Source organism: Mus musculus, chromosome 14, assembly GCF_000001635.26.
Source record: "Mus musculus strain C57BL/6J chromosome 14, GRCm38.p6 C57BL/6J".
Classification (NCBI taxonomy): Eukaryota; Metazoa; Chordata; class Mammalia; order Rodentia; family Muridae; genus Mus; species Mus musculus.
The window spans coordinates 16,430,183-16,455,662 of record NC_000080.6 but is presented as its reverse complement, the minus strand read 5'-3'; the positions used below and the strand labels follow the sequence as shown (position 1 = coordinate 16,455,662).

Sequence of the window (25,480 nt, the reverse complement as noted above, 5' to 3'; positions counted from 1 at the left end):
GAAAGAGGGGAACCCTGAGTGTAGTCCTACATCTAACCTGATGCAATTGCTCTACCCCATTGCTTGCTCCAGTCACCTCTGTAAGCAAGTACTTCCAAGATCTCTTAGAAGGAGCACCATGGGCCTCTATGAAAGACTTTTTGATGTTATTTGGGAGATTGTATAGTCTTTTCCCCCTGTAAATGCAGCTTCAACAGCCTTATTGCAGAAAGCCTTGTTTTCAAATCTGTCTTATTTTTTTCATGAGATTTTAAAATATTTTCTTTTTCATTTCTAAAATGAGCTTAGAAAGTAACAGATTTCCATATAACTTTTTTTCTATTTTTAGTTTTTATTTGAGTGAGTGTGTGTGTGTCCACTGCAGGCATACAGGGATCTTTATCATCTAAATGAAATACACAATATGAACACCCACATGTATACCATCCTTCTAATGGCTCGGGTTTCTAAAATTTATGCAAGAGCTCCTCCACATTGACATTCTAGGTGGGACATTAATGTTCCAAATGTTAGCAAACGTCCAGAAAGCCAGTGGCCAATTTTCCACCCCTCATATGACTTGTTGATATGGGCACTGGGGTGTCAAGCAGCATCTGAGCAGCATGGTCCCAAGGTCATGCTGCTTAAAAAGTGGCCACTTTTAAAGCCAAAGTTAGATACAGCATTCCTTCTAAAAGATGAGCCCCAGTGGGCAGCACAGAGCTGTCAGCTTGCCTTAACATGCTTTCTCTGTAGGCTCTATTCATGTAGTGCTTGGCTTGGCTTCCTCTGCTTTCCAATTCCCTGCTTCCCCATTTTCATCTCTTCCATTCTCTTCCTTCCCCTTTCTTTTTTCCTCCTTGTGCTGTTTATTTCCACCTTCTCCTTCCACTGCTGCCCTGATGACATCACCTGTCACTCAATCTCTGAGTATTACTTCACTGTCCATATCGTATGTCAGGTGTGTTTCATTTGTCTCAAAGTCTTCAGCATCTCCTGGACTCTTTGTTAAATACATGAATTGGCATTTTTAGTCTAAGGAGTAGGAAAAGACTGTGTTTGATGGGCAGTTGTCACCATTTTTCTTATTCCGTTGTACAAACTCAGGATCAGGGATTTTAAGGGTTGAATTTCCTCAGCTAGCAAATGAACACCTAAAAAAACACAGACCTTTAAAATTTAACTCAACATTACTTTCATTTGTTTGGTATCTACATAAAGAGCTCTATGATGTCTATGGGTTTTGAAGTAAGAGAGCAGGACTAAGGACATAATCATTTGTTCAAATACCCTATATGGTATGTGCTACTGTTATGTGTCAGTGAACTGGGGTTGTGTAACAAATTCTCCATCATTCAAGGCTTGGAGCAGTAAACATTTGTGACCAAAAGTGAGACATTGTACTGAGTGAGCTTTACCAGGCTATCTGGGTGCATGGCCAGTAGCTGCTGTTCCCCACCACTGCTGGCTGTGCTCTGTTCCCAGTCCCAGTGATTCTGGCTCCAGTTTGGTCTAGGATAATCATGGCTGGAATGACTAGCTTGTGTATTAGTTACTTTTTCATGGCTGTAATAAATCACCATTATCAAGGAAACTTATAGAATAAAGAGTTAAGTTTGGAAGTATGGTTGTAGAGGGATGAGCCCAAAATGGCAACAAGGCACAGCAGCAATCAGCAGGCATGGCGACTGTGGCCAAAGCTGAGAGCTCATCCAGGAGTATCAAGCAGGCAACATACATTGCAGATAAGCAAGGTCTGTTTACTCTCAAAGGCCACTGCAAGTTATATCCTCCTTCAGCAAAGTGGCACCGCCTAAAGCCACCCAGAGCATCTGCAGGCCAAGGGTCCTCGTGCTGAGCCTGTGCGGGTGATCTTTTAAACCACCAGAGTTTGCCTCTTCGCTATCTGTCAGAATTTCTGAAACTAAGAACATTCCCAGCTGTGAAGACCTCACTTCACTTTGAGTTTCAAAAATACCCTGAGAGGTAAAGTACAGTGAGAAGGCCAAGGGAGGTTTTAGTCCACTTGCTGAATGTGGACTGGGTTGGAGAGTACTGTGAAATGGAAGCTTTGCCATTGCAGTTCATCATGATAGTGTTTGATATTTGAACAACCATTGTTTCCTATGAAGACTAGAGTAATTGCATAGGACAAGGAACGTATTTATCTGAAACCATCTACCAGAATCTTTTCCTTCCCTCCTTCCCTCCTTCCCTCCTTTCCTCCTTCCCTCCTTCCCTCCTTCCCTCCTTCCTTCCTTCCCTCCTTCCCTCCTTCCCTCCTTCCCTCCTTCCCTCCTTTCCTCCTTTCCTCCTTTCCTCCTCCCCTCCTCCCCTCCTTCCCTCCATGCCTCCATCCCTCCCTCAGAGACTATTGCAAGGCAGCCCATGCCTGCTCCACAAAGAAATACAAAAGGTGTTTATATGTTCCTCTAGACAATTTACACGGCTGACTAGTCTAGGTAGCTCACTCCTGCTGCTAGGATGACCACATTTAAAAAAAAAAGTTGGTGGACTCACCAGTGAGTGTTTCAAACATGCAAGAGACAGGCAGGGCAGCAACAGCAGCTGTGAACTTCAAGAAGCTTGTGCTGTGAGTGTGTGCTGTGAGGTGGGCATTGAACTCTGATCCTCACATAGGAATCTTTTTAAAGACAGGCAAAGGACTGGGTATGGAGGTGCATTCCTTTAATCCTAACACTTTGAAGACAGAGACAGGTAGATCTCCATGAACTGGATACCAGCCTGGCTTACATAGCAAGATTCAGGCCAGCTACAGCTACATAAGAAGACTCTGTCCCCAAAATGAGTGACTAATAAATGAATAAATAATATGAGCCAGGTGTGGTGGCACATGCCTTTAATCCCAGCACTCGGGAGGCAGAGGCAGGCAGATTTCTGAGTTTGAGGGCATCCTGGTCTACAAAGTGAGTTCCAGGACAGCCAGGACTATACAGAGAAACCCTGTCTTGGGGGGGGGGGGGAACACTATAAAAAGCAGACTGAGTTGACAAGGGAGCTAAAACCATCCAGTGGAAAAAAGGCAGCATTTTCAACAAATGGTGCTGGCACAACTGGCGGTTATCATGTAGAAGAATACAAATTGATCCATTCCTATCTCCTTGTACTAAGGTCAAATCTAAGTGGATCAAGGAACTCCACATAAAACCAGAGACAGTGAAACTTATAGAAGAGAAAGTGGGGAAAAGCCTCAAAGATATGGGCACAGGGGAAATATTCCTGAATAGAACAGCAATAGCTTGTGCTATATGATCGAGAATTGACAAATGGGACCTCATGAAACTGCAAAGCTTCTGCAAGGCAAAAGACACCATCAATAAGACAAAAAGACCACCAACAGATTGGGAAAGGATCTTTACCAATCCTAAATCAGATAGAGGACTAATATCCAATATATATAAAGAACTCAAGAAGGTGGATTCCAGAAAATCAAATAACCCCATTAAAAAATGGAGCTCAGGCTTTTCACCAAGATCGCACCGAAAGCGAAGAAGGAAGCTCCTGCCCCTCCCAAAGCCGAAGCCAAAGCGAAGGCCTTGAAAGCTAAGAAGGCGGTGCTGAAAGGCGTCCACAGCCACAAAAAGAAGAAGATCCGAACGTCACACACCTTCCGGCGGCCCAAGACCCTGCAGCTCTGGAGGCAGCCAAAATATCCTCGGAAGAGTGGGCCCAGGAGAAGCAAGCTTGACCACTATGCTATCATTAAATTCCCACTGACCACTGAGTCAGCCATGAAGAAAATAGAGGACAACAACACTCTTGTGTTCATTGTGGATGTCAAGGCCATCAAGCATCAGATCAAAGAGGCCATGAAGAAACTCTGTGACATTGATGTGGCCAAAGTCAATACCCTGATAAGGCCCGACGGAGAGAAGGTGGCGTATGGTCGCTTGGCTCCTGATTATGATGCCCTAGATGTTGCCAACAAGATTGGGATCATCTAAACTGAGTCCAGATGGCTCATTCTAAATATACACTATTTTTTTCACCATAAAAGAAAAAAATGGGGCTCAGAGCTAAACAAAGAATTCTCAGCTGAGAAATACCGAATGGCTGAGAAGCACCTGAAAAAATGTTCAGCATCCTTAATCATCAGGGAAATGCAAATCAAAACAACCCTGAGATTCTACCTCACACCAGTCAGAATGGCTAAGATCAAAAATTCAAGTGACAGCAGATGCTGGTGAAGATGTGGAGAAAGAGGAACACTCCTCCATTGTTGGTGGGATTGCAAGCTTGTATAATCACTCTGGAAATCGGTCTGGCGGTTCCTCAGAAAATAGGACATAGTACTACCAGAGGATCCCACAATACATCTCCTGGGCATATATCCAGAAGATGTTCCAATTGGTAAGAAGGACACATGCTCCACTATGTTCATAGAAGCATTATTTATAATATCCAGAAGCAGGAAAGAACACAGATGTCCCTCAACAGAGGAATGGATACAGAAAATGTGGTACATTTATACAATGGAGTACTACTCAGCTATTAAAGAATGAATTTATGAAATTCCTAGGCAAGTGGATGGACCTGGAGGGCATCATCCTGAGTGAGGTAACCCAATTACAAAAGAACTCACATGATATGTACTCACTGATAAGTGGATATTAGCCCAGAAACTTAGAATACACAAGATACAAGATGCAATTTGTAAAATATATGAAACTCAAGAAGAATAAAGACCAAAGTGTGGACACTTTGCCCCTTCTTAGAATTGGGAACAAAACACCCATGGAAGGAGTTACAGAGACAAAGTTTGGAGCTGAGACGAAAGGATGGACCATCTTGAGACTTCCACACCCAGGGATCCATCCCATAATCACCCTCCAAACGTTGACACCATTGCATATGCTAGCAAGATTTTGCTGAAAGGACCCTGATATAGCTGTTTCTTTTGAGGCTATGTCAGTGCCTAGCAAACACTAAAGTGGATGCTCACAGTCAGCTATTGGATGGAACACAGGGCCCCCAATGGAGGAGCTAGAGAAAGTACCCTAGGAGCTAAAGGGGTTTGCAACCCTATAGGTGGAACAACAATGTGAACTAACCAGTAGCCCCAGAGCTGTGTCTCTAGCTGCATATGTAGCAGAGGATGGCCTACTCGGCCATCATTGGGAAGAGAGACCCAACTTTATATGCCTCAGTACAGGGGAGTGCCAGGGCCAAGATGTGGGAGTGGGTGGGTAGAGGTGGCAGGGAGAGGGTATGGGGGACTTTTGGGTTAGCATTTGAAATGTAAATGAAGAAAATAGCTAATTAAAAAATTGGAAGTGATAATAATTAATTAATTAATTAATTTTTAAAGCAAACTGAGTATTGAGTGAGCCTTTGTTCAGAGTCAGATGGCTAGACCACAGACACGGTCAATGTCTTCCATGTCCCTTGCCATGTGTTATGGCCATGGCTCAGCTCCCATCTACAAAAGACAACTATTACAAGCACAAGGTCAGAGATGCAAAACCGTCACTGAAGTAGCCCCTTGCTGCCAGAGGACAGAGCAAAGGAACACCAAGTGAGAGGGAAAGATTGTGGAAAGTGTCCCCACAATCACCCCATGACACGTGTCCAGTGCCCTTACACACACAGCACAGCACAGTAGAATGTTGTCTCGGCCCTCGGCGGCAGGCAGGAGTGGGTAGGGGAGTTGTTGGTGACTGATTTGTGTGTGTTTACCTTACAGTCCTGAGGAGTAACCCCAGTGCCTCTCATGCAAGGAGCACTTTCTCACAATGCTGTAGCACCAGGCTTCTTTTTTAATTTTTGCTCTTGCTGACACAAGGTCTCACTATTGCTCAGGCTAGCCTTAAGCTTTTGACTCTCCTACTTAAGCTTCTGCCGTGTCTGGGAAGACAAACCCGCTTCTCTGCCCTCTTCTCTAGAGTTAAACTGAAAACCATTCTTGAAGTTCATGTGTCACTGAAAGAGATTCTCAGTACCCTACACCATTAGCTTGTAAGCATGATAACAACGACAAACAAACAAAAACCACCTGCAGCCCCAACAAGGTTGCCTACACCTACTGGGATGGAGGATTGAAGTGGGATGGAACCAAGTTCATGTGCAAAGATAAGGTCTCAGAGCCTAAAAGTCACAAGGGCAAGAGCATGTTGGAACTGGCTTGATGGTCTCATTAGTATAAAATAGTTTGAGAACCATTTGGCCTCTGGATATTCTGGTATTTGGGGCTCTTCTGTGCCCACTCTGTTGCTTTGGAAAGCTGGTCCATGCTAGAAGGTCCTAGTTAAACTTTTGAAATACCTCCAGACTGCTCTGCAGTTGACTAATTATCTACAGAATTTTGACAGTTCCCCCTGCCTGCTCCCTGGAACACTGGACACCCACTGCTGCCTCAAACTTGGCAAGGTATGGAGTCACCTCTGCAAGTCTGCAAGTCCTTCTACAAGCACAGCTGGAACCTTGAGTTGCTGAAATCAAGGTTCCTTCCAAGGAATGAAAGGATTATTCCATTCCATGTACACTTGGGGTGCTCTGGCCTCAGGCTGGTTCAACAGTACCTACATACTGAACAGAAAGAAAGCCAACCATCCACCCTGTCACCACTCACCTTTCTGTGTGTCTGAATTCCAACTAGTGTATGTGAGAATTCCAACTAGTGATTAGGCAAAAGGCAGCCTCCACTGTAAGGACACTGTGCAGTAGAAGAAACCTTGCAGTTCAGCCCAGATCAGTTGAGCTCAGTCCAGCTCATAACAAGTCAGCCCAGCTCAGCTCAGTCTAGCTCAGCCCACCTCAGCCCAGCCCAACTCAGCCAAGCCCAGCACAGCACAACCCAGCCCAGCCCAGCCCAGCCCAGCCCAGCCCAACTCAGCCAAGCCCAGCCCAGCCCAGCCCAGCCCAGCCCAGCCCAGCCCAGCCCAGCACAGCACAGCCCAGCACAGCACAGCCCAGCCCAGCTCAGCCCAGCCCAGCCCAGCTCAGCCCAGCCCAGCCCAGCCCAGCACAGCACAGCACAGCCCAACTTCACACTGGGACTGTCTGTGTTAAAGTGCTTGAGCACCAGCCACTCGATCCTTAAGTTATGGGAAAAGTAGTCTCTCAACAATTAGTGATACATCCACCTGCCGTCACGTCCATGGCAGTTCATTTACATAATTAGTCCAGAAAACAGTCTTTAAACTCAGATTAAACCGCACTTTCATGTTCCTCTCTTGAGCATCCCAGTACAGTAGTTACAGGATAGCTTCACTCACCAACTGTGACCCATTATTCTTGCAGTTAGCAGGGAGCTGAGGATGTGTGAGCTTCAGACTTTAATTTTCAAGCAAGAATAAATAGACCATTATGCTCCCTTTGCTAAACTAAATATGAAAAAGTCTTTTTGCCTTTTCTTGTTGATGAAAAGGAAATTTCAGGAAAGGGCTGCTGTCTCCTTCCTGGGTCCATGTGGAGCTCACAGCTTTCTTGTGTTTCCTGCATTAAATTTTTATCATGTGCATGAAAATCAATATTCCAGATACATGCACAAGTGCACACATTAAAATGAACATGGCTTCATTTATTTCCATGATTAGACATTCAAATAAAAGTGCTTGGGTGTCTGTTTTCATATTCATAGGTCGGGATCTGTACATCAGAGGTATTTGTATAAGTGGCATTTTTATTACATTCATTTCATTTGCAATATGATAGTGGATCATAAATATGTTACTTTCATGCCACCAAATCTGATTTGTAGCACTTTGCCCCTCACGGGTAGAATGCCTGATATTTATGAAGCACCTTTACTCCAAGAAGCACTTTGCAAACATGGGGCCAGGTCCTATGACAGGTGCATAAATCACATTCCCACCCTTACATCACCCTCCTGGCCACTCCCACCTTTACATCACCCTCCTGGCCACTCCCACCCTTACATCACCCTCTAGGCCACTGCCGAAGAGGCAGGCAGTGATTCCTCCGCAGACCACTAGGTGACAGCAAGGTTGTTAATTTTGAGAAGGGACAGCTCAGATGACCTCTGCCTGGCCACATACATGCCCCCAAAATGGATGGCACCCCATATTAAGTCACCCAATCTCCATGCCACTCACAGGACAGTCCCTGAAAGCCCACTGTGGGTGGGGCTGTGTCAAACTTTGGGAATATGGAGGTAGTAGAATAAAGCCTTTCCCTTCCTGTGTTCCTCAGAGCAATGGGGCATGGAGCAGGCTCTGATGCAAACTGACCATGTATGCCCACTGTCTTCTCCAGAAGGAGAAAGCAGCTTGTCAAACCCCAGGGCCATAGTGGATAGGTGGCTTCGTGCAACAGCCAGGGGCTTTGGGGGAGAGATAAGTCTGAGGCCACAGGGAGAAGGATCTTGGGCTCTGTGACCATTGCTCTCACTCGAATGCCTGCAGACACAGTGAGGACCTTCACACAGCATCGAGCATGCTAAGCTCTCCATGGCATCCTTCACAGGGCTTCATTATCATTTTGTGTGACAGGTGACACACAGTGTAGCCTACATAACATTCAGAACCAGCCAAGTTACCTGCAAGATGCAGGGCCTCCACAGAATCTCCATCCATCCCATCCATTTAGGTTGCTGTGAGGAGTGGAGGATACCGTCATGTTACAACAAGCAATCCAAGGTACAGGTTATGATATACATATAATACATAGCACCACTACCCACATATATAATACACATATAATACACAGCACCACTATCCACACATATAGTACACATATAATTCACAGCACCACTACCCACATATTTAATACACATATAATAAACAACACTACTACGCACACATATAATACGCATATAATACATAGCACCACTACCCATACATATAATACACAGCACCACTACCCACACATATAATACACAGCACTACTACCCACACATATAGTACACATATAATACACAGCACCACTACCCACACATATAGTACACATATAATAAACAGCACTACTACCCACACATATAATACACAGCACCACTACCCACACATATAATACACAGCACCACTACCACAGGAGATTTCATTTCTCTAGGATCTAGAACAGCTCCATTCAGAGGTAGAGACTTTGGGAACACAGCACATCTCCTTCTGGGAAAAACTACTAGAGAGAAGGCTCCAAGCCTGCTTGATCCTTTTGAAGTCACTCCCTTCCTCTGATTTTCTGAATATTCCACTGAAATCTTCCTCTACTGCTTGCAGAGAGGGGGTTCTGAGCCCTAGAGACAGAAGGAACTCCTGCCCCAGCTCCTGTGGGGTTTTATGACCTACGATTCCTGAACTTACAGCACTGGTTGCCCCTCATTGGAACTGATATGCTGTGTGTTTGAGGGTCAAAGGTGAAATTTGTCCTCTGCCTCTGCTCAGAGGTGTTTAGAGACTTGTGGCCTCAGAACTGTCCTGAGAAAGTCTCCAAAAGGCATGTAGTGTGGCACTAGTCATGTGAAATGTGCTATTTTCATGGAGTTATTGCTTCTGCACCACTATGGACTCCAGACACCTTCTGTTCTTCAAGGAGAAACACTTCCAGCCTCCTTCCCCCAACCCAAACCCTTCGCAGCCACACTGTCTGACTATGGATATTGTATACAAAAGAAAAGGTATGTTACAAGGCCTTTAGCAAATGGCCTCTTCGCTCAGCACAGTTTCAGAGTTCATCCACAGTATAGATTGCATCAGTATGTCCTTCTTTTGATAGCAAGCCATAGTCCAGCATTTGATGAACCTTTGGTTTATATGCAACCCACAGATGAGCTTGTGGACTGCTCCTCACTGGGGCAGGTGGTGCTGGGAGTGATGAGAATCACGCTTGCATTTTTCATACATGTTGCTGTTAGGTTAGCTCTGAACTGTGTGACAGAGCAGGAGGTCCTGGGTCATATGGTAACTCTGAGAAACAATAGACCTTCCTCAAAGCTGTTTGGAAAAGACTTGTTGCTTAGTTAGTTTTTACCTCTGTTGGCAAAGCAGAGGTCAAAGGAGGGGTGTAATGTCTAGTACAAGAGCCCAGGATATCTACACACAAGCCTTTGCGATACACTATCCTCTCCCTGGCACAATGCCACCCCATGGGAGAGCCTAGAAACCACAATTTGCCACTGAGCTGCCCACCTTATTGCATGCTGCTTCTGCAACGTTACACATGCACATGCACACTTTACAATGGGAGGCCTTTCACCCACCCCTCAGAGCTCCAAGGAAGGTCTGTCTGGCCACAGAGCTACAAGGGACCAACACAAAGACCCCGCTACATCCAGTAAAGAGAGAGCTTGTCAGCTCTACCTCCTTGAAGGAGGATTATATGAGTTCTGTGGTCAAACCTTCAGGCTCAGGTATCAAGACACTACAACGTGCTCTTCTTCCCAGCAGTGGCCCCAGTGCACTGCTTACACGGGTGCTGACTTACCCCCTGCCATTGCTGCCCTCACTTCCAACAATTCTCCTCTCTCCTCACTCTGCCTCCACTTTCATGTCTCCCTGTCTCTGCCCTCATCTCCTGCCCGCACAGGGCCTGAGAACTAGTATGGACAGTGCATGTCCTGTTGTCCTCTGTGCCCTTAGGGAAACATCCAAGCCAAATCCTCCTAGGCAGATCAGATTATGCCGTGGGTCATCTTGCATCACACATGCCCAGGTCATGTTGGCATCATACATATCCGGGCAGCCTCGGTCCTGACACCCTGGAGGGTCTGTGTGATCTGGTATCACTTATCTACCTCCCTGGGTTTCAGGTTCCTTCCAAGTGACCCTAGCCAAGAGCTTTACATGCACTCACTCACAGCCAGAAAGAGATCTGGCCCTTGGAGGAGGAGGCTGTCCTATAGCTCTGAGGCCTGAATATTGTGTGCTAGTGTCTTGTTGGGCTAGGATGTACAGAGACAGGTAGCCCATAAAGTGACTTGGAACTGGGTGTCTGTGAATGTAGACGTGCATGAACAGTTGTCCTGGCTGAGGGTTTCATAATGTTTCAAATAACCTGAGTAATGGGATATTGTATGGTTAACATGAGAAATCTAAGACTAACACATCAAGGGTCACAAACAATTGTCTTATCATCCTCAAGCAGAATCTTTCCAGGTAGCAGCCAGAAAAGTAAATAAGTAAATAAATGAGACTATTCAGATAGGCTATACTTGCTATGAAGCAACCTTTCGAGGGACCTGTCCTTGTCAGATTTTCTTTGTTGTGGTTAATATCATAAATAATAGCAACTTGTGGGTTCAGTTATTTCATCTTCCAAGTAATAGTACATCAGTGATGGAAGTCATGTAAGGAACTTAATCAAGGCAGGATCCTGGAACCAAGAATGGAAGTGAAGGCCATAGAGGAATGCTACTTACTGGCCTGCTTTTGTAGCTTGCTCAGCATGCTTTGTTATAATGTACAACACTACCCGCCAGGGGTAACTGGGCCCCACCCATCCATCTGTCATTAATCAAGATATGCCCTACTAGCTTGTCTACAGGCAATCTGATGGAAGCATTTCCCCATTGAATTTTCTCTTCCAAAATTAGTTTGTGGCAAGGTAAAAAAAAAAACAAAAAACAAAACAAAACAAACAAGCAAAAACTAGCCAGGACAGGGACCATGTAGTCCAGTCACTCAAGACCACCCTTATGACCCTTCCCACTCAAGGCATGCTGCTTGCATGGGAACGACTTCCAGGTCAAGCTTACACAGACTGAAGTGTGTGCACACTGCACACTAGGAAAGGCAGGCATGGTTCCTTTCCTAGCTGTGAAGTGCTCCCTCTTTTCTTGCTGCTCTTATTCCAAGAGTCAGAGCTGGGGTTGGGGATTTATTGCACAGATGCATAACCTGACCCTCTTTATCCTCTCATCTCTCTTTTCCAGCTGTTAGGAATGACAGGAACAAGAAAAAGAAGGAGCCTTCAAAGCAGGAATGCACAGAGAGCTATGAGATGACAGCGGAGCTAGACGACCTCACTGAGAAGATCCGGAAAGCCCACCAGGAAACCTTTCCCTCACTCTGCCAGCTGGGTAAATACACCACGGTAAGAGCCACTGCCCAAGATGCCAGGGCTGTGGGCACTGGCCCTTGTGCACACACATAGTTCCCATACAGTTTCTTGTGCCTGGCAGATATGCTCAGTGGCCTGTCAGCCAGTCAGGACACCTGCTGCCCCTTCCCCCATATGTATCACTGGGACAGCAACTACAGCAGCTGTTCATCCATGAGTACCTACTGTAGGTGGCGTGCATGCTGGGCAGTGACGGCACAATTTATTTATGATGGTGTCTCCTCTTGGGGATTTTGGTCTGCTCAAGTCAGAAATTTATTGCGTAGGTTATGGCAGATATCTAACCTGGAGGAGGTCTGGGGTTCATCTTTTAAATATCAATCCAGCTACAGATCCCAGGAAGGATTATGGGGTCACCCATCCTCTGGGTCACGGTCTGGCTTGCAGGAGGAATGTGAATAATCTCAAGAAAATCTGGAAGGGGACAGGACAGGGGTGATCTGGGCCCAATAGATAGGTAGCTCCATGTGTTCCACTCTTTAGTTAGAAGTGGCTTTTACTATGGCTGTAAGTCAAGGAAGAGGCAGAGAGAGAGAGAGAAGAGTTTGTGGGCATCTTTGGTTGGAGGATGCTCCAGGTGGTTTCATGTGACCTTGGATTTTTCAAGGTTAGCATGCATTGTATCAGTAACATACACTCTTAGTTTGTTGCACACACTGGACACTCAGTAGATACTTGAGAAATGAATTAATGGACATTCAAAAACATGATCTCTTTCTTTTCTTTTCTTTTCTTTTCTTTTCTTTTCTTTTCCTTTTTGTTTGTTTGGTTTTTTGTTTGTTTGTTTGTTTGTTTTGGTTTTTCGAGACAGGGTTTCTCTGTATAGCCCTGGCTCTCCTAGAACTCACTTTGTACAGTGGCTGGATATGACCTGCAAAGTTTAACCTCTAGTGGCCCTGGCCCTTCTCTAACTAGACCACATATCTGAATGGTTCCATACTCTCCTGCAATAGCATCTGCCTGAGACCAAGTGCTCAGATACCATAATCCAGCCCTCCTGACTCCTGGCAACCATCATCTCAAATGCTCTGGTTGGGGACCTCTCGAAGGGAGTGAGAGAGACATAATAAGTTCATCAGCGGTCAGACTCTCCCTGCTGGGCTGCAGGACAATCTTCAGGCTAGTGTACCCCTGTCCTTCAGCACTCCGAGCTGCCTGCAGCAGACTGGAGTCCCTTTATTTTTACCATCTCTGCCTAGACCTGGCTTTGTTTTCAGTGTAAGGAACTTCAAACCCTTTCTGGAATACACATAAGCAATAGCAGCCACTGCACATCCTCTGCAAGCGAGCTCCCAGATCTGAATTCAGCATGTGTTAAAAGCTTTTTATAGGGAGGCAATGTTTCAAAGGCAAGAACCGTCCCATCCCTCTCCCAGGACAGCACACGTGTCAGGTGCCTGTGGCATAAGTGGGCAGGGAAGAACCAGACAGCAGACAACCGCTTCTGCCAATCTTTCACTGTAGCTTTTATTCCTTTAATTATAGTCAATTAGGGACACATTAGCAGATCCTGGGAAGAAGCCAGAATGGATGAGACAAGGACACAGATACACACCTACTACCGTCTACCCCAGACCTAAGCAGGAAGACCACTACCAGGCACTCTGCTATCTCTGATGCTGCTTAGGTGGCACTTAATCATCCCGTAAGCCTGGGCTCCTCGTCTCTATAATGATGATATTGGTGGTATTCATGTGTAGCCAGATGGTTGGTTCTGTGAGAAAAGGGTCTCAGCGAGTCTTTGCAGTTTCTGGCAGAAAGAGTATGTAGAGTGGAGGGTTGTCCCCTGCCTGGATCCTGTGAGTAGCTTGACATCATTTAGAGTCACAGAAAAGTTGGCAACTATGAGTCTAGTTTCCGAGGAGCACAGGCATCTTTGCCATTTGCTGCTCTTCACCCTATCATGGGGTTTCATGGGACATAAGCTGACCTGGGAAAGGTTTGGAAACTTGAACCATGAAGATTCACGGAGCTTTAAAGCCCAGAATATTGGCCACAGACAGAGTCATGAACTTACCAATAGGCTCTGAGAGACAAGCATTAAAATAGCAAGATTGTAAGCAATTCTAGGCATGGCTTGCTTTGTAGAGAAATCACATGTTTGGCCAGGAAGGAGAAAACCTAGAACTCAGAAACTCTGGCTCCTTAAGAGAATTGTACTACCCAGGTTGGGGTAAGACACTTGGGGTACCATGAGACCAGAATTCTGATACCCTCTGTTGCCTCAAAGCTCTGTCACCTTGAACCAGCCCATAACTTCCTCCCTCATAGTCCTCTGTATTGCACATACCTGCCTGCCATTTTCTTATTCTGCCTGCTTTTTCCCAGCCAGATGTACTCAGCTCTCAGTACTCAATAACTTGTAGAGTTACCTCAGAAAAGTTCACTACCTGGGAAACTTGAAGTAGCATTACTTTTGTCTCTAAGGCCAAAAGAGTGAAAGTATTCACTCAAGAGGGCCCTCTGACAATGCTAGGGTTCCCCACCCATGCCTTCTGCCTTTGGTGACTGTCTTTACCTTTGCTTGATTTAGAAAGCATTGCTGACTCCCTGAGCACCATCTAATTTGGCTCTTTTGCTATTTACCTTTGTTCTCCCACTGTCATGAATGCCTAGCTGTTTCCTGACAATGCACATGGCATCATGTGGTGTCTAGGGTTATGTTTAGCAGCCAGAAAGAGGCTAGCCTCACTTACGGCATCCTCAGCATGATGGAGCTGGGACTCTGTAGCTATCTCATGAGCATTTCCAACCATGAAGGAAGTCACAAACACAATGTAAAGTTTAAGGGAAATTGAGTTCTCACTAGGAAATAAAAGAGACAAAACACCAAGAAAAAAATGTCCCTGCCACAGCTCATCTGGATGGGTGACTACTGTCTCCTTTGCTTACCCAGGGACCTGGTACAGGTCACTGCCCTTTTCTGGGTCTTAGCCTCCTTTTCAGCCAAATACGGCTGTAATGGTGCCTAGCTCTTGGGAGTGTTCAGGAATGTACTGCAGGGCACATATGTATGTGCATGATGGAGAACTGAAAAACAGAAGACAGAACTACTTCACTGAGAGGACTTGGAGGGCACTCTTGGGATGTGCAAATGACTCCAGGACAAGGGAGACTGTTCAGGAGAGACTCACGACATTCCCACAGACCTTCAACTCAGTTTTTCTGAAGAAATTCTGTAGCCAATACCCAAAATCCCAGCCCTTGGGATTCAGAGAAAAGATGATTGCTAGACTGGGCTGCACTGTGACCCTGACTCAGGGGAGCAGGGCTGGGATGTTGCTTGGTATAGAGTACTTCGAGGACATGTATATGGCCCTGGGCTCTTTCTACAACTCCACAAAGAAAAGGAAATTTTCTTTTTACTTCACTCATCCAGGAGCTCCAATTGACCATCATTGGGTTTCTAGACAATGGAAATCTTGCTTCTGTTGGTTAGTATTTTTCTGAAAGTGATGTCAGTCAGAGAAACAACAGAAGGGGCTGTGCCATGGCAGAAGGTATCATTTAGCTGGATTGACAGGGCACTCCAGGGCTCAGCATTTTGGGAAATTTACATGCTCCCAGGGGACTTCCCAAGCAGGCAACAATCTTGCCATACACAGCAAGGCCTGACTCAGCCTGTGTCCTTTCTCTTCCTCCTCCCTCCTCATCCTCTTCACACATCCTCACCTGCTCTGAGCATCTTCTCCCTCACCCCACTCAGTGCTTGCAGTAGCTGCTTTCATCACCAGGCCTAGCAGGCCACACTCTCCACCTACCGCAGCTGGAAGATAATATAGGAGTCATTTAAAGCCTCGTGCATATGAATCCCGCAGTCAGGATAATAAAACAGGGGGTTACTTTGTGGTTTTTTATTAAGTGCCTTTTGCCTTCCGTTTGCATAATCACAAGCTGGAGTGACAGGCCCTTACTGAGTTGTTCACTGTTTTAATAGAAGGGGCCATAGCTCACCTCCCACTCCTAGTCTTGCATGATGGAGCAGTCCATGCAAAGCTGATGAATATTTCCTTCACACTGGCTGCATCCAGCAATGTCATTTTTTCCAGATGGATACTCCATTGTAATGTGATTTCCCACCAAGCTCGACTGTCCTTCTCTTCCATGGCATATTTCTGTGAACTGGATAAACTGCCTATTAAATTTAATTATAGCCTGACTGGCTGCATGCCTTGATCTTGCACACACATACCTCCGAGTGTACTGTGATCCTTGAGGGAGACATAAAATTAATCTGGAGGATAGCTTGTTTCCACAGGGACACTATGGAAGCCGCAATACCACCACTATGCTGAGGCCTTCTCTAGACTCCCATCTTCAAACTCTTCCTCTGGATTCCTTCTGATGTGAGAAGCAAAGATAACTTTTTGAACTTCTATGGACCAACTTGACTGAAATAGGACAGTGAAGCCATTGGTTTACAATGCATGGTTGCCTTTGCAGAGCTAGGGGCATTTGTAAAGAGGGTTGCACAGCAGGCCTAGGGAGCCTAATCTCTCCTTGTGTGCTTCAGTTTGCCTTGGAGTTCTAGAGTTCATGAAGAGGTCTAGGCTACTTACCAGAGGAATAGCTCTTGTGTTTAGCCTCTTCGCGTCTCTTCCACACAATGACAGTTGTTCTGTGTCATCTCAGACAAGCTTGTGAGACTGTCACTAAACTTAACTAAGCTCTACTCAGTGCTCATTGTATCCTCTGTATGATAGGCAGTGACAAGCCAAGCAAAGGAGCCAAGGACTATATGTAGATGGGGAAGCCACATAGGGATTTAGAGGCAAGCTGTAAAAGCAGCCACGGGCTGTGCAGGGGAGCGGGAAGGTGGTCAGTTTTCATAGAAGGCCAAGGAAGGTATAACAACAGAAGGTTAAACTGACCACAGACTCAAGGGAGTACATGATGCAGGGATAAGAGGCAGCTATCTAGAAAGGGAGACTCACGGTGTAGAGGCCTGAGGCTAGTCCTTGGTCAACCTTCAGGTAAAGCAAGGAGAGACATGAGAGGCTAGAGCTGAGAGTTGGTGGGGACAGTGTGAGCAGGGGTGAACTCTAGGAGGAAGGAGGGGATAGGAGGAAGGAGAAGACTGCAGGAAGGAAGGAAGAGGGAGTTGAAGGCTTCTAGGATCTTCTGAGGAGACCACTTCTCAGTTACTTTCTAGATCTGGAGAACCCTTTCCAGATGTTGGAATTTCACTGAATTGACAAAAGTTCAGAGGTCTCTGGGATTTGATAGGACTTTCCTTCCTTGTATCCCTCTCCATTATCCCCTTGTCTCCCCTCCCATCACCAAAGTGATTTGGGCTTCTAGTTTCATGGAAATGAGGGAGATGATGGCAGAGATGAGGGAGAAAATTCTGAGAGAGATAATTACAGAAGGAGGAGATGGTCAGAGACTAGACCTGGGCAGGAGGTATCTGTTACACTCACCTTATGGATGCCATACCTAATACTTCTGTTGCTCTGGAAGCCTGATAGGCCCAGGCCTTTAGATGTGACATCATACATGGTTGAGTGTCACTTTTTGACCTTTGTTTTTCTTAGGAGACATTTCAGTGCATCATGGAGGCTGAATAGTATACTGTTGCTATGGTCACTGCAAGCTACCTTCTGTTCCATCATGTCCCTGTAATGGTGTCTGTGGCCACTGTAGGCTATGTCCTGGTTCCTTAGACCCCTGACTCAGTGGTTAATATTCTCCTTATTCTGTTGCATATACCAAGCAGCCAGCATCCTACCCTTGTGTGACTCAAGGTGTTTTCTAAGCATGGCTTGCAAACCACAGTGCCACCATTAAATAAAACAAGCCTCCTGAACACTTTACTGTTCATACTTTGCACTTTCTCCTGTTTATTAGTCTCTCTTCTTTATTTGTTTGAAATGGAGCTCAGAGAAGGTTTCCACCTCCTCCAATAAACGTCTTGTAGCTATCTTGTTTTATCTAAGTTTAGCTTCTGGAGTATAATTTTCATGATATAATGTGTCATCTTCTAAGAAGGTATGAATTGGCATGTTGCAGACTCTTCTCAACATTATAGAAAGGCTCCCTCCTCACCTGTGACAGCCTGCCCCACCCACAGTCCCCTGAAGGCATTGCCCTATCCTTCCACCAGTGCGGTATCACCTTTTCTACAATGATCTGGTCCTGTGTATCTGTCTCCTCCCTTTAGTACAATGCTATTGGCGGCCACAGATGTGTGCCTGCCTCCTTTTGTTGATGGCACCTTCCCACTCACTACATAGTCATTATTGAGCACCGTAACATTATTGAACATTGGCTTCCTCTCCGCAGCTGCTCCTGTGCACTGTCAAGAGTGGCTCCTTGGCTTTACATAGTATCTGGGGCTCAGCATGGCTGTTGCGCTGCTCACCATGTTCCTGTGTGTCCTATGAGCAGATGCAGAGGTTTCATCTGGCTCAAGTTTGATGTAGGCCAGACTGAAGCCCGGTGGTATGTTCTCCTTAGGATACCCACATGGCGGTAGTGAGCAGTGATGATCCATGTCTAGAGGCAGCACATATACCACAGTAGGTCTGTCATTCCTTCATTACGTGTGGATAAGCACACAGGGAAACTTGCCCTCATTCATTCCCTGGCTGTCTTGAGGCTGCTGTAAACAGCTTGTGGAGTTGAAAGCAGGAATCCGAGGTCACTCCGAGAAAGCAAATATGAGCCCCCTCGTCCCTATGTCCTGACACCATGCTGTCATTCACTTTCCTCTTCCCTTTCTTCTTCTCCCACCTTCTCAGAATTCCAGCGCTGACCACCGGGTCCGATTGGACTTGGGCCTCTGGGACAAATTCAGTGAGCTGGCCACCAAGTGCATTATTAAGATCGTGGAGTTCGCCAAGCGTCTGCCGGGCTTCACAGGTCTGACCATCGCAGACCAGATCACCCTGCTCAAAGCCGCCTGCTTGGATATCTTGGTAGGATCTTTTCTGAACTCTAGGAGGAAGGAGGGGATAGGAGGAAGGAGAAGACGGAAGGAAGGAAGGAAGGAAGGAAGGAAGGAAGGAAGGAAGGAAGGAAGGAAGGAAGGAAGGAAGGAAGGAAGAGGGAGTTGGAGGCTTCTAGGATCTTCTGAGGAGACCACTTCTCAGTTACTTTCTAGATCTGGAGAATCCTTTCCAGATGTTGGAATTTCACTGAATTGACAAAAATTCAGAGGTCTCTGGGATTTGATAGGACTTTCCTTCCTTGTATCCCTCTCCATTATGATCAGGAGAGTGACTCCTCACTGGCCTTCAGTGATGGCCTGCTACCTAGTATCTGTATACCCTTTTGTAGACCAGGTAGGCCCTAGGGAAGGACTGGAGACTGCTGGAGCTCACCAGGCCTAAGGCCTTTACGGTGAGAGAAGGCAGGCGTTCTGTGGGATGATGTGGCAGAGGGTATGGAGCACATGTAGGTCTGGACAGTAACAATAAGCACAAGGAGGGAGTACCTTCTAGAGTAGAGAATCTACTTGCGTTCCATGGTAGGGTGCAAACACCCTCTCCCCAACTCTGACCCTGACTTCCTCCTAACCCCTGCAGTCTGCTGCCTCTGTTCCTGTCTATGGCATGATGGCTGTGTAGCTACAAACACACTGTATTATAAGAGGGCTTTCCTTGAGTCAGATTCATTACCCCTCAGCTTAAACTATAGGATGTTCATCTGAAAGACTGGGTATAGGGCATGCTAAGTATCTAATAAAGACTTCTTATAGTTACCTTCCTGTGGATACAACCAAATATCTGAAAGACACAAGTTAAGGGAGTTCTATTTGAGCTCATGGTTTGAGAATAGAAGCCACAATGATAAGAAAGCCATGTATGTAGGACTGTGAGGCAACTGGCCACATTGTACCCAGAGTCAAGAAAATGCCAGCTTTTTGTTGTTGTTGTTGTTGTTGTTGTTTTCAGTCTGAAAGCTCCTAGTCTCTGGAGTGTGTGCCACACACATCCAGGGTACATCTTGTCTGATTAGTTTAGCCCTTGTGAAATACCATCACTCAGACATGCCTAGAAGTATGTGTGTTCCCATAGCAAGTTTAGATCCCATAAAGTCGACATGAAGATTAGCTATCACAGTTGGTAAGGATCATCCTTACTTATTTTTGGTTGACTAAACTTTTGAAAATAGAATCTTGTTAATCTTCTTTGCACTAGTACCTGGCTTAGTGCCTGAGAGGTAAGTACTCAAGAAATAGATATTTCAATCAAATGATGATTTATTTTAGTAAAAAGTTATTTCTCAAAATGTGAGTCCTACATATTATTCCTATCAACCTCAACAGTGGGGCATACTGTCCAGATGACCCAGGCTCCTTTTTCTTCTACCATAGATCTGGTCAGTGCTGTCAGGGCAGGCCGTCATAAATGATGCAGCAAGTGTACATGCATACTTTTTTTTCTTCCAGATTCTCAGAATTTGTACCAGGTATACCCCAGAGCAAGACACCATGACTTTCTCTGATGGCCTTACACTAAATCGAACTCAGATGCACAATGCTGGCTTCGGTCCTCTGACTGACCTTGTGTTCACCTTTGCCAACCAGCTCCTGCCTTTGGAAATGGATGACACAGAAACAGGCCTTCTCAGTGCCATCTGTTTAATCTGTGGAGGTACTGACTCCTTAGAAACCGTCACCAGACCCCAACAGAGCAATTACAAAGGCACAGAAGAGATCTCCACTGGGGTTCTTTGGCATGAGAAAGGCGTTGTACTTCTTTCTGTTGCAAACTAAGTACTGGTGTTTGAGCTCCTTCTGCCAAAACAAAAGAAATGCCAAAATGAGTTTGTTCTGTTTCTCTTGTGGGAAACAGGTGCTTTTGTAAAAGCAGGATTGTACTGCTGTGTGCCTAAGGACATTTTAGTGATGACCTACACAAATCACATGTTATTTGAATTCAAATCACCTCTTGGTCTTCCCCACCATACAGGTGCCTACCTGGTGGGCTGGAATAAAGTATGGCCCCTTCTTTGTAGTGACCCCTGCTGGCTAACCAGAAGCCAACTTTAGTTCAAAAGTAATGGTTGTAATGAAGGGGAAAGGTTATCTACCTGGCTTTTACAGGCTGCCCAGGGTTCTTTTGTTCAGCTCAATACTGACACCATCTGGCCATGAGAGGTAATTCTTGCCTCTGGGCCTGAGCAAGTGGACATCAAATGAGCTTACTAAGGGGGCATCTTCAAGTGTCACTGCTTAAAGCAATTGCATTTACTCAATTTAGTGTACAACTGAGTCACCAAATAAAGCCACTTTACAGGAGGAATAGGAGACAAGGAAAGATAGCCAGCAGTCTCTGAGCCTGTCTGATCACTAAACACTGAATACTTTCTCCTGCTATCCAGACCGCCAGGACCTTGAGGAACCAACAAAAGTAGACAAGCTCCAAGAACCACTGCTGGAAGCACTAAAGATTTACATTAGAAAACGACGACCCAGCAAGCCTCACATGTTTCCAAAGATCTTAATGAAAATCACAGATCTCCGCAGCATCAGCGCGAAAGGTATGTCTTCAAAGGTGGAAAGCAGAACAGAGCTTGGCCAACTTTTGCTTTTTAAAGCCCATATTTTAATATCAGGAGTCCCATTATTGCTTAAGTTGGGATGTCTATCTCATAGAAATCAAAAGGAATTAGCCTTGTCTGAGCACTCATGTGTGTGTAGTTAAGAGCACCTCAGGTTTCCTAAGGAAGACATTTTGATGGTGTCTCTGGTGGGAGATAGTAAAAGCAGAAAGCAGATACCACTACCCAGTGATATTAAGAGATAATTGTTTTAGAATGGATGGCTGGGTAGAAGAGCAACTCTTCAGAGATGATGTGTTTTTTAAGACTGTTATTATTGCTGGGGCTCATATGCATGCCCTTGGAGGTTAAAGGACAATTACATGGAGTCACTTCTCTCCCTCAATCTCTGTGACCTTTCTAGGGCACCAACTCAGTCAAGCAACTTTCAGAGCAAGCTCTGAGCCCTCACCCCCGCTCCCTTTTTCCAGGTTTTATTTTTGATTCCGTACATTTCATTCCAGCTTTTCAAATAACTTAGGCTTCTATACACTCAGCCTATTTTTCCATGGCACCCTAACAACCCTAGGCAAATGAAGGTCACTGTGGCTGCAGCTCTGGTGTAGGCACTTCTTCTGAGTACAGGAATTCTTGCCTGGCTGAGAGATATAAATACTCTTGCCTCATGATTCTCAGTCTATGTGGCAACTCAGGCAATTACAGAAATGCCTAGAGGCATCTCATAGCTGAGTGCAGAGGACTTTTCTATCGAGATGACTCAGCCAGCCACGCTATTACATATCATGTTCCCTCCCATTAGCAGATTCTACACCTCAGGATCTTGGCAAGCCAAGACACAAAAGTGCTTAAATGCACAATGAACTTGCTTGACAAGAAACCTCAGTTCTTGTTTTTTAGTTTTTTTGTGGGTTGGTTTTGTTTTTCTTTTTTTATTCATTTGGTAGTTTGGTTTGAGGGAGCCGAGGGGAACATTCTAAGTTCATTTCCACCACAGGATTAAGAGAAGCAAAAAGACACTAGTACTTGAATGGATGTAATTGAATGAAGTGGGGAGAGAGAGAGAGGAGAGGGAGAGGAGGAGGGAGGGAGGGAGGGAGAGAGAGGGAGAGAGAGGGAGAGAGAGGGAGAGGGAGGGAGAGAGAGGGAGAGAGGGAGAGAGAGAGAGAGAAAGTGTGTTCCTATCACCCTATATATATCCACGCCAGTGACCTGAGGACTAGCAGCCACATACAGAAATGTCCCAAGCCCCATACTAGCAGTAAGTCCAGCAACGCTAGCCACATGGTTCTGAGGTAGTTTTGTTATTGACATATTTCCACCTAACCAGCTGCATGTTGGGGGTGTGTGAGGTGTGGTGGCATGAAACCACCTGGTGCTGGACTGGGTTGCAGAAAACCATCACATACTGTGACTCAAGTCAATCTTTCCATTGTGGAAACTGCCCATCCTTTCACCTTTATTTTCCTGATCTTTCATCAGTGACTTCTCTTTGTAAATTTTATATTCCGAATTTGATTGAAGCACTGCAACTATCAAATATGCACATCACACATCTCCACTTCTTTTTCTTAAAGACTGAGAACCTCTAGTGTGCCCTATTAGTACTTATTCTGTTTTCAAAGGCAGTGGTGGATCAGCCTGTGCCTGAGAACCAATCTAACTGGGATCTCGAAGCACACTTGACATTCTGGTGGCTGACATTCCCACAGTAAACACCTTATAGTTTTTTCTTCCAATAAGTTGGTTCTTCTCAACAAAGACACATGTGACTTGATACATGTATTACACAACTTTTACACACCTGAAGGTGAATGTTGGTTTCTTAGTATCTAGCTGAGCCCTTATCTGACAGGTGTTCTATTATCTCTTGAAAAAGGTGCCGAACGTGTAATTACCTTGAAAATGGAAATTCCTGGATCAATGCCACCTCTCATTCAGGAAATGCTGGAGAATTCTGAAGGACATGAACCCTTGACCCCAAGTTCAAGTGGGAATATAGCAGAGCACAGTCCCAGCGTGTCCCCCAGCTCAGTGGAGAACAGTGGAGTCAGTCAGTCACCACTGCTGCAGTGAGACATTTCCAGCTGTTGCAGACATTCCCCAGGACCTTCAGTTCCAGATTGAAAATGCAAGGAAAACATTTTTACTGCTGCTTAGTTTTTGAACTGAAATATGTTAAACTCAAAAAGGACCAAGAAGTTTTCATATGTATCAATATATATTCCTTACTGTATAACTTCCCTAGAAATACAAACTTTTCAAATTCTGAAAATCAGCCATTTCATGCCACCAGAATCTAGTTTAAAGCTTCTACTTTCCTCTCTGAATAGTCAAGATGCATGGCAAAGACCCAGTTGAGATGATTTAGCCCTGGTTAAGTTTCTGAAGACTTTGTACATATAGAAGTACGGCTCTGTTCTTTCTATACTGTATGTTGGTGCTTTCTTTTGTCTTGCATACTCAATAACCAAGACACCGAGGTTGTGGAGTAAACCACTGTACATCCACTGTACGTCCTGCTTTCATGAATAACCAGGCCTCACGGTAAGGAACCAGGGCCTCTGTACAGTACAAGATGACACTAAAGACACTCTGGTTTAAGTAGTGTGGAAGCTTCTCCTTGCTTTTTGATGCTCTCAAGCTTCATTCTTTCCCTTATGTTGCCCAGATAGAGTACACCACTTCACTGCACTAGCAGAATTCTGTATCACTGAAACTGCCAGTTCAGTTAATCCAACATCATTGTTCAATTGTTAATGATGTCACTTTAAATTAAAAGTGGTTTGTTCCTTAATGACACAACTACCGAATGAAAAAAAAAATGAAGCATTTTTACAGTCATGATAGCCTCCAAGGCAAAAACACTGTCCAGTGTTAATAAGTTTGTTTACCTGTTCACAAGCCATTGGAGAAATATCACAGGATAATCAGCAAGTTAGTCTGCCGTCTGGACTCTAGTAGCCCAGTGTCCTTGCTGACTCAGGCCTGATCCTGGGATTTCCCCCAGTCTTGATGCTTGAAGGTATGGGCAAGTGGCCTCCTCTGGCCTTGTTCAATCACCATGATGCAGACTGACAGCTCTGGGAGAATGAGTGGTTGACAGACTCAAGTGTCGGCTTCTGAGTTCTCATGTAAGCACTAGTGGAATTTTTGTTTGTTCGTTTTTGATATATTAGCAAAAGTCTGTGATGTACCACTAGCTCTGTTTGTACATTGAGATGGTTTAACAGTGCTTTCTATGTTCATATACTGTTTACCTTTTTCCATGGAGTCTCCTGGCAAAGAATAAATATATTTATTTTAAAGGTGTGTGGGAGCTTTCACTACGGTTTCACCTTCAGTAAAGAGTCTAAGAACACAGTTCCATTTTTAATGTTTAAATTTCATTTCAAAAAGCAGATCTGTAGTCTGCAATCATGACAATTAAAATCTGTGCTAATGCACGGTAATCTATAACAATTCTACAAGCCAATCAGACAACACATGACATTTCAATGAGTAAAAAAGAGCATAAAACTGTATGTGTAAGAACAAAATGTTAAAAGGCCTACCACAATAATAAAAAACCATCAATTACATCATCACATTAAAATAAGCCAGATGTACAAAATTCTGAGACAGAAAAGACAAAGGACAACACAAGGTATTTTTGAAAAATGTTCGTGCTCTTTGGGCACTTAATTAAACATTGCAAAATCAACATCTTCTTCTTCATCAGACTCTGCAAAATATTTTACTTCTTTCCTAGCCCGACCAGTCCGTGGGAGAGCCGGTGGTTCAGAAGTGAAGTCTGAGGGGAAGATGTCTACATCTGAATCCTGATCAAAAGATGTTTTCTTCGGTTTCTAACCACCCACCAAAAACAATAAAAAAGAGAAGGTTAAAAATCTCAAAGTAAGGAAAACACAGTGTTAAGAACTATTATTCCTTATACTTACATTTATGGCATATTACCAATAGC

General features: G+C 45.0%; 2 protein-coding genes and 1 pseudogene across 5 annotated transcripts in view; 2 read left to right on the top strand and 1 right to left on the bottom strand.

The window, feature by feature from the left end:
• The window catches only part of Rarb (retinoic acid receptor, beta), a 651,493-nt gene extending 626,669 nt beyond the window's left edge, over positions 1–24,824 (top strand). For all 4 annotated transcript variants that reach the window (NM_001289761.1, NM_001289760.1, NM_001289762.1 and 1 more), the window contains 5 exons: positions 11,825–11,985; positions 18,753–18,929; positions 20,405–20,609; positions 21,340–21,498; positions 23,396–24,824. In NM_001289761.1, the coding sequence (NP_001276690.1) occupies positions 11,825–11,985; positions 18,753–18,929; positions 20,405–20,609; positions 21,340–21,498; positions 23,396–23,592 (899 nt within the window). In that variant the 3' untranslated portion in view covers positions 23,593–24,824. The remainder of the gene's footprint in view (positions 1–11,824; positions 11,986–18,752; positions 18,930–20,404; positions 20,610–21,339; positions 21,499–23,395) is intronic.
• Positions 3,435–3,959, top strand: Gm46442 (annotated as a pseudogene).
• Positions 24,825–24,875: 51 nt separating the features above from the next.
• The window catches only part of Top2b (topoisomerase (DNA) II beta), a 65,582-nt gene continuing 64,977 nt past the window's right edge, over positions 24,876–25,480 (bottom strand). Inside the window, exon 36 of the mRNA NM_009409.2 lies at positions 24,876–25,364. Coding sequence (NP_033435.2) covers positions 25,197–25,364 — 168 coding nt within the window. The 3' untranslated portion in view covers positions 24,876–25,196. The remainder of the gene's footprint in view (positions 25,365–25,480) is intronic.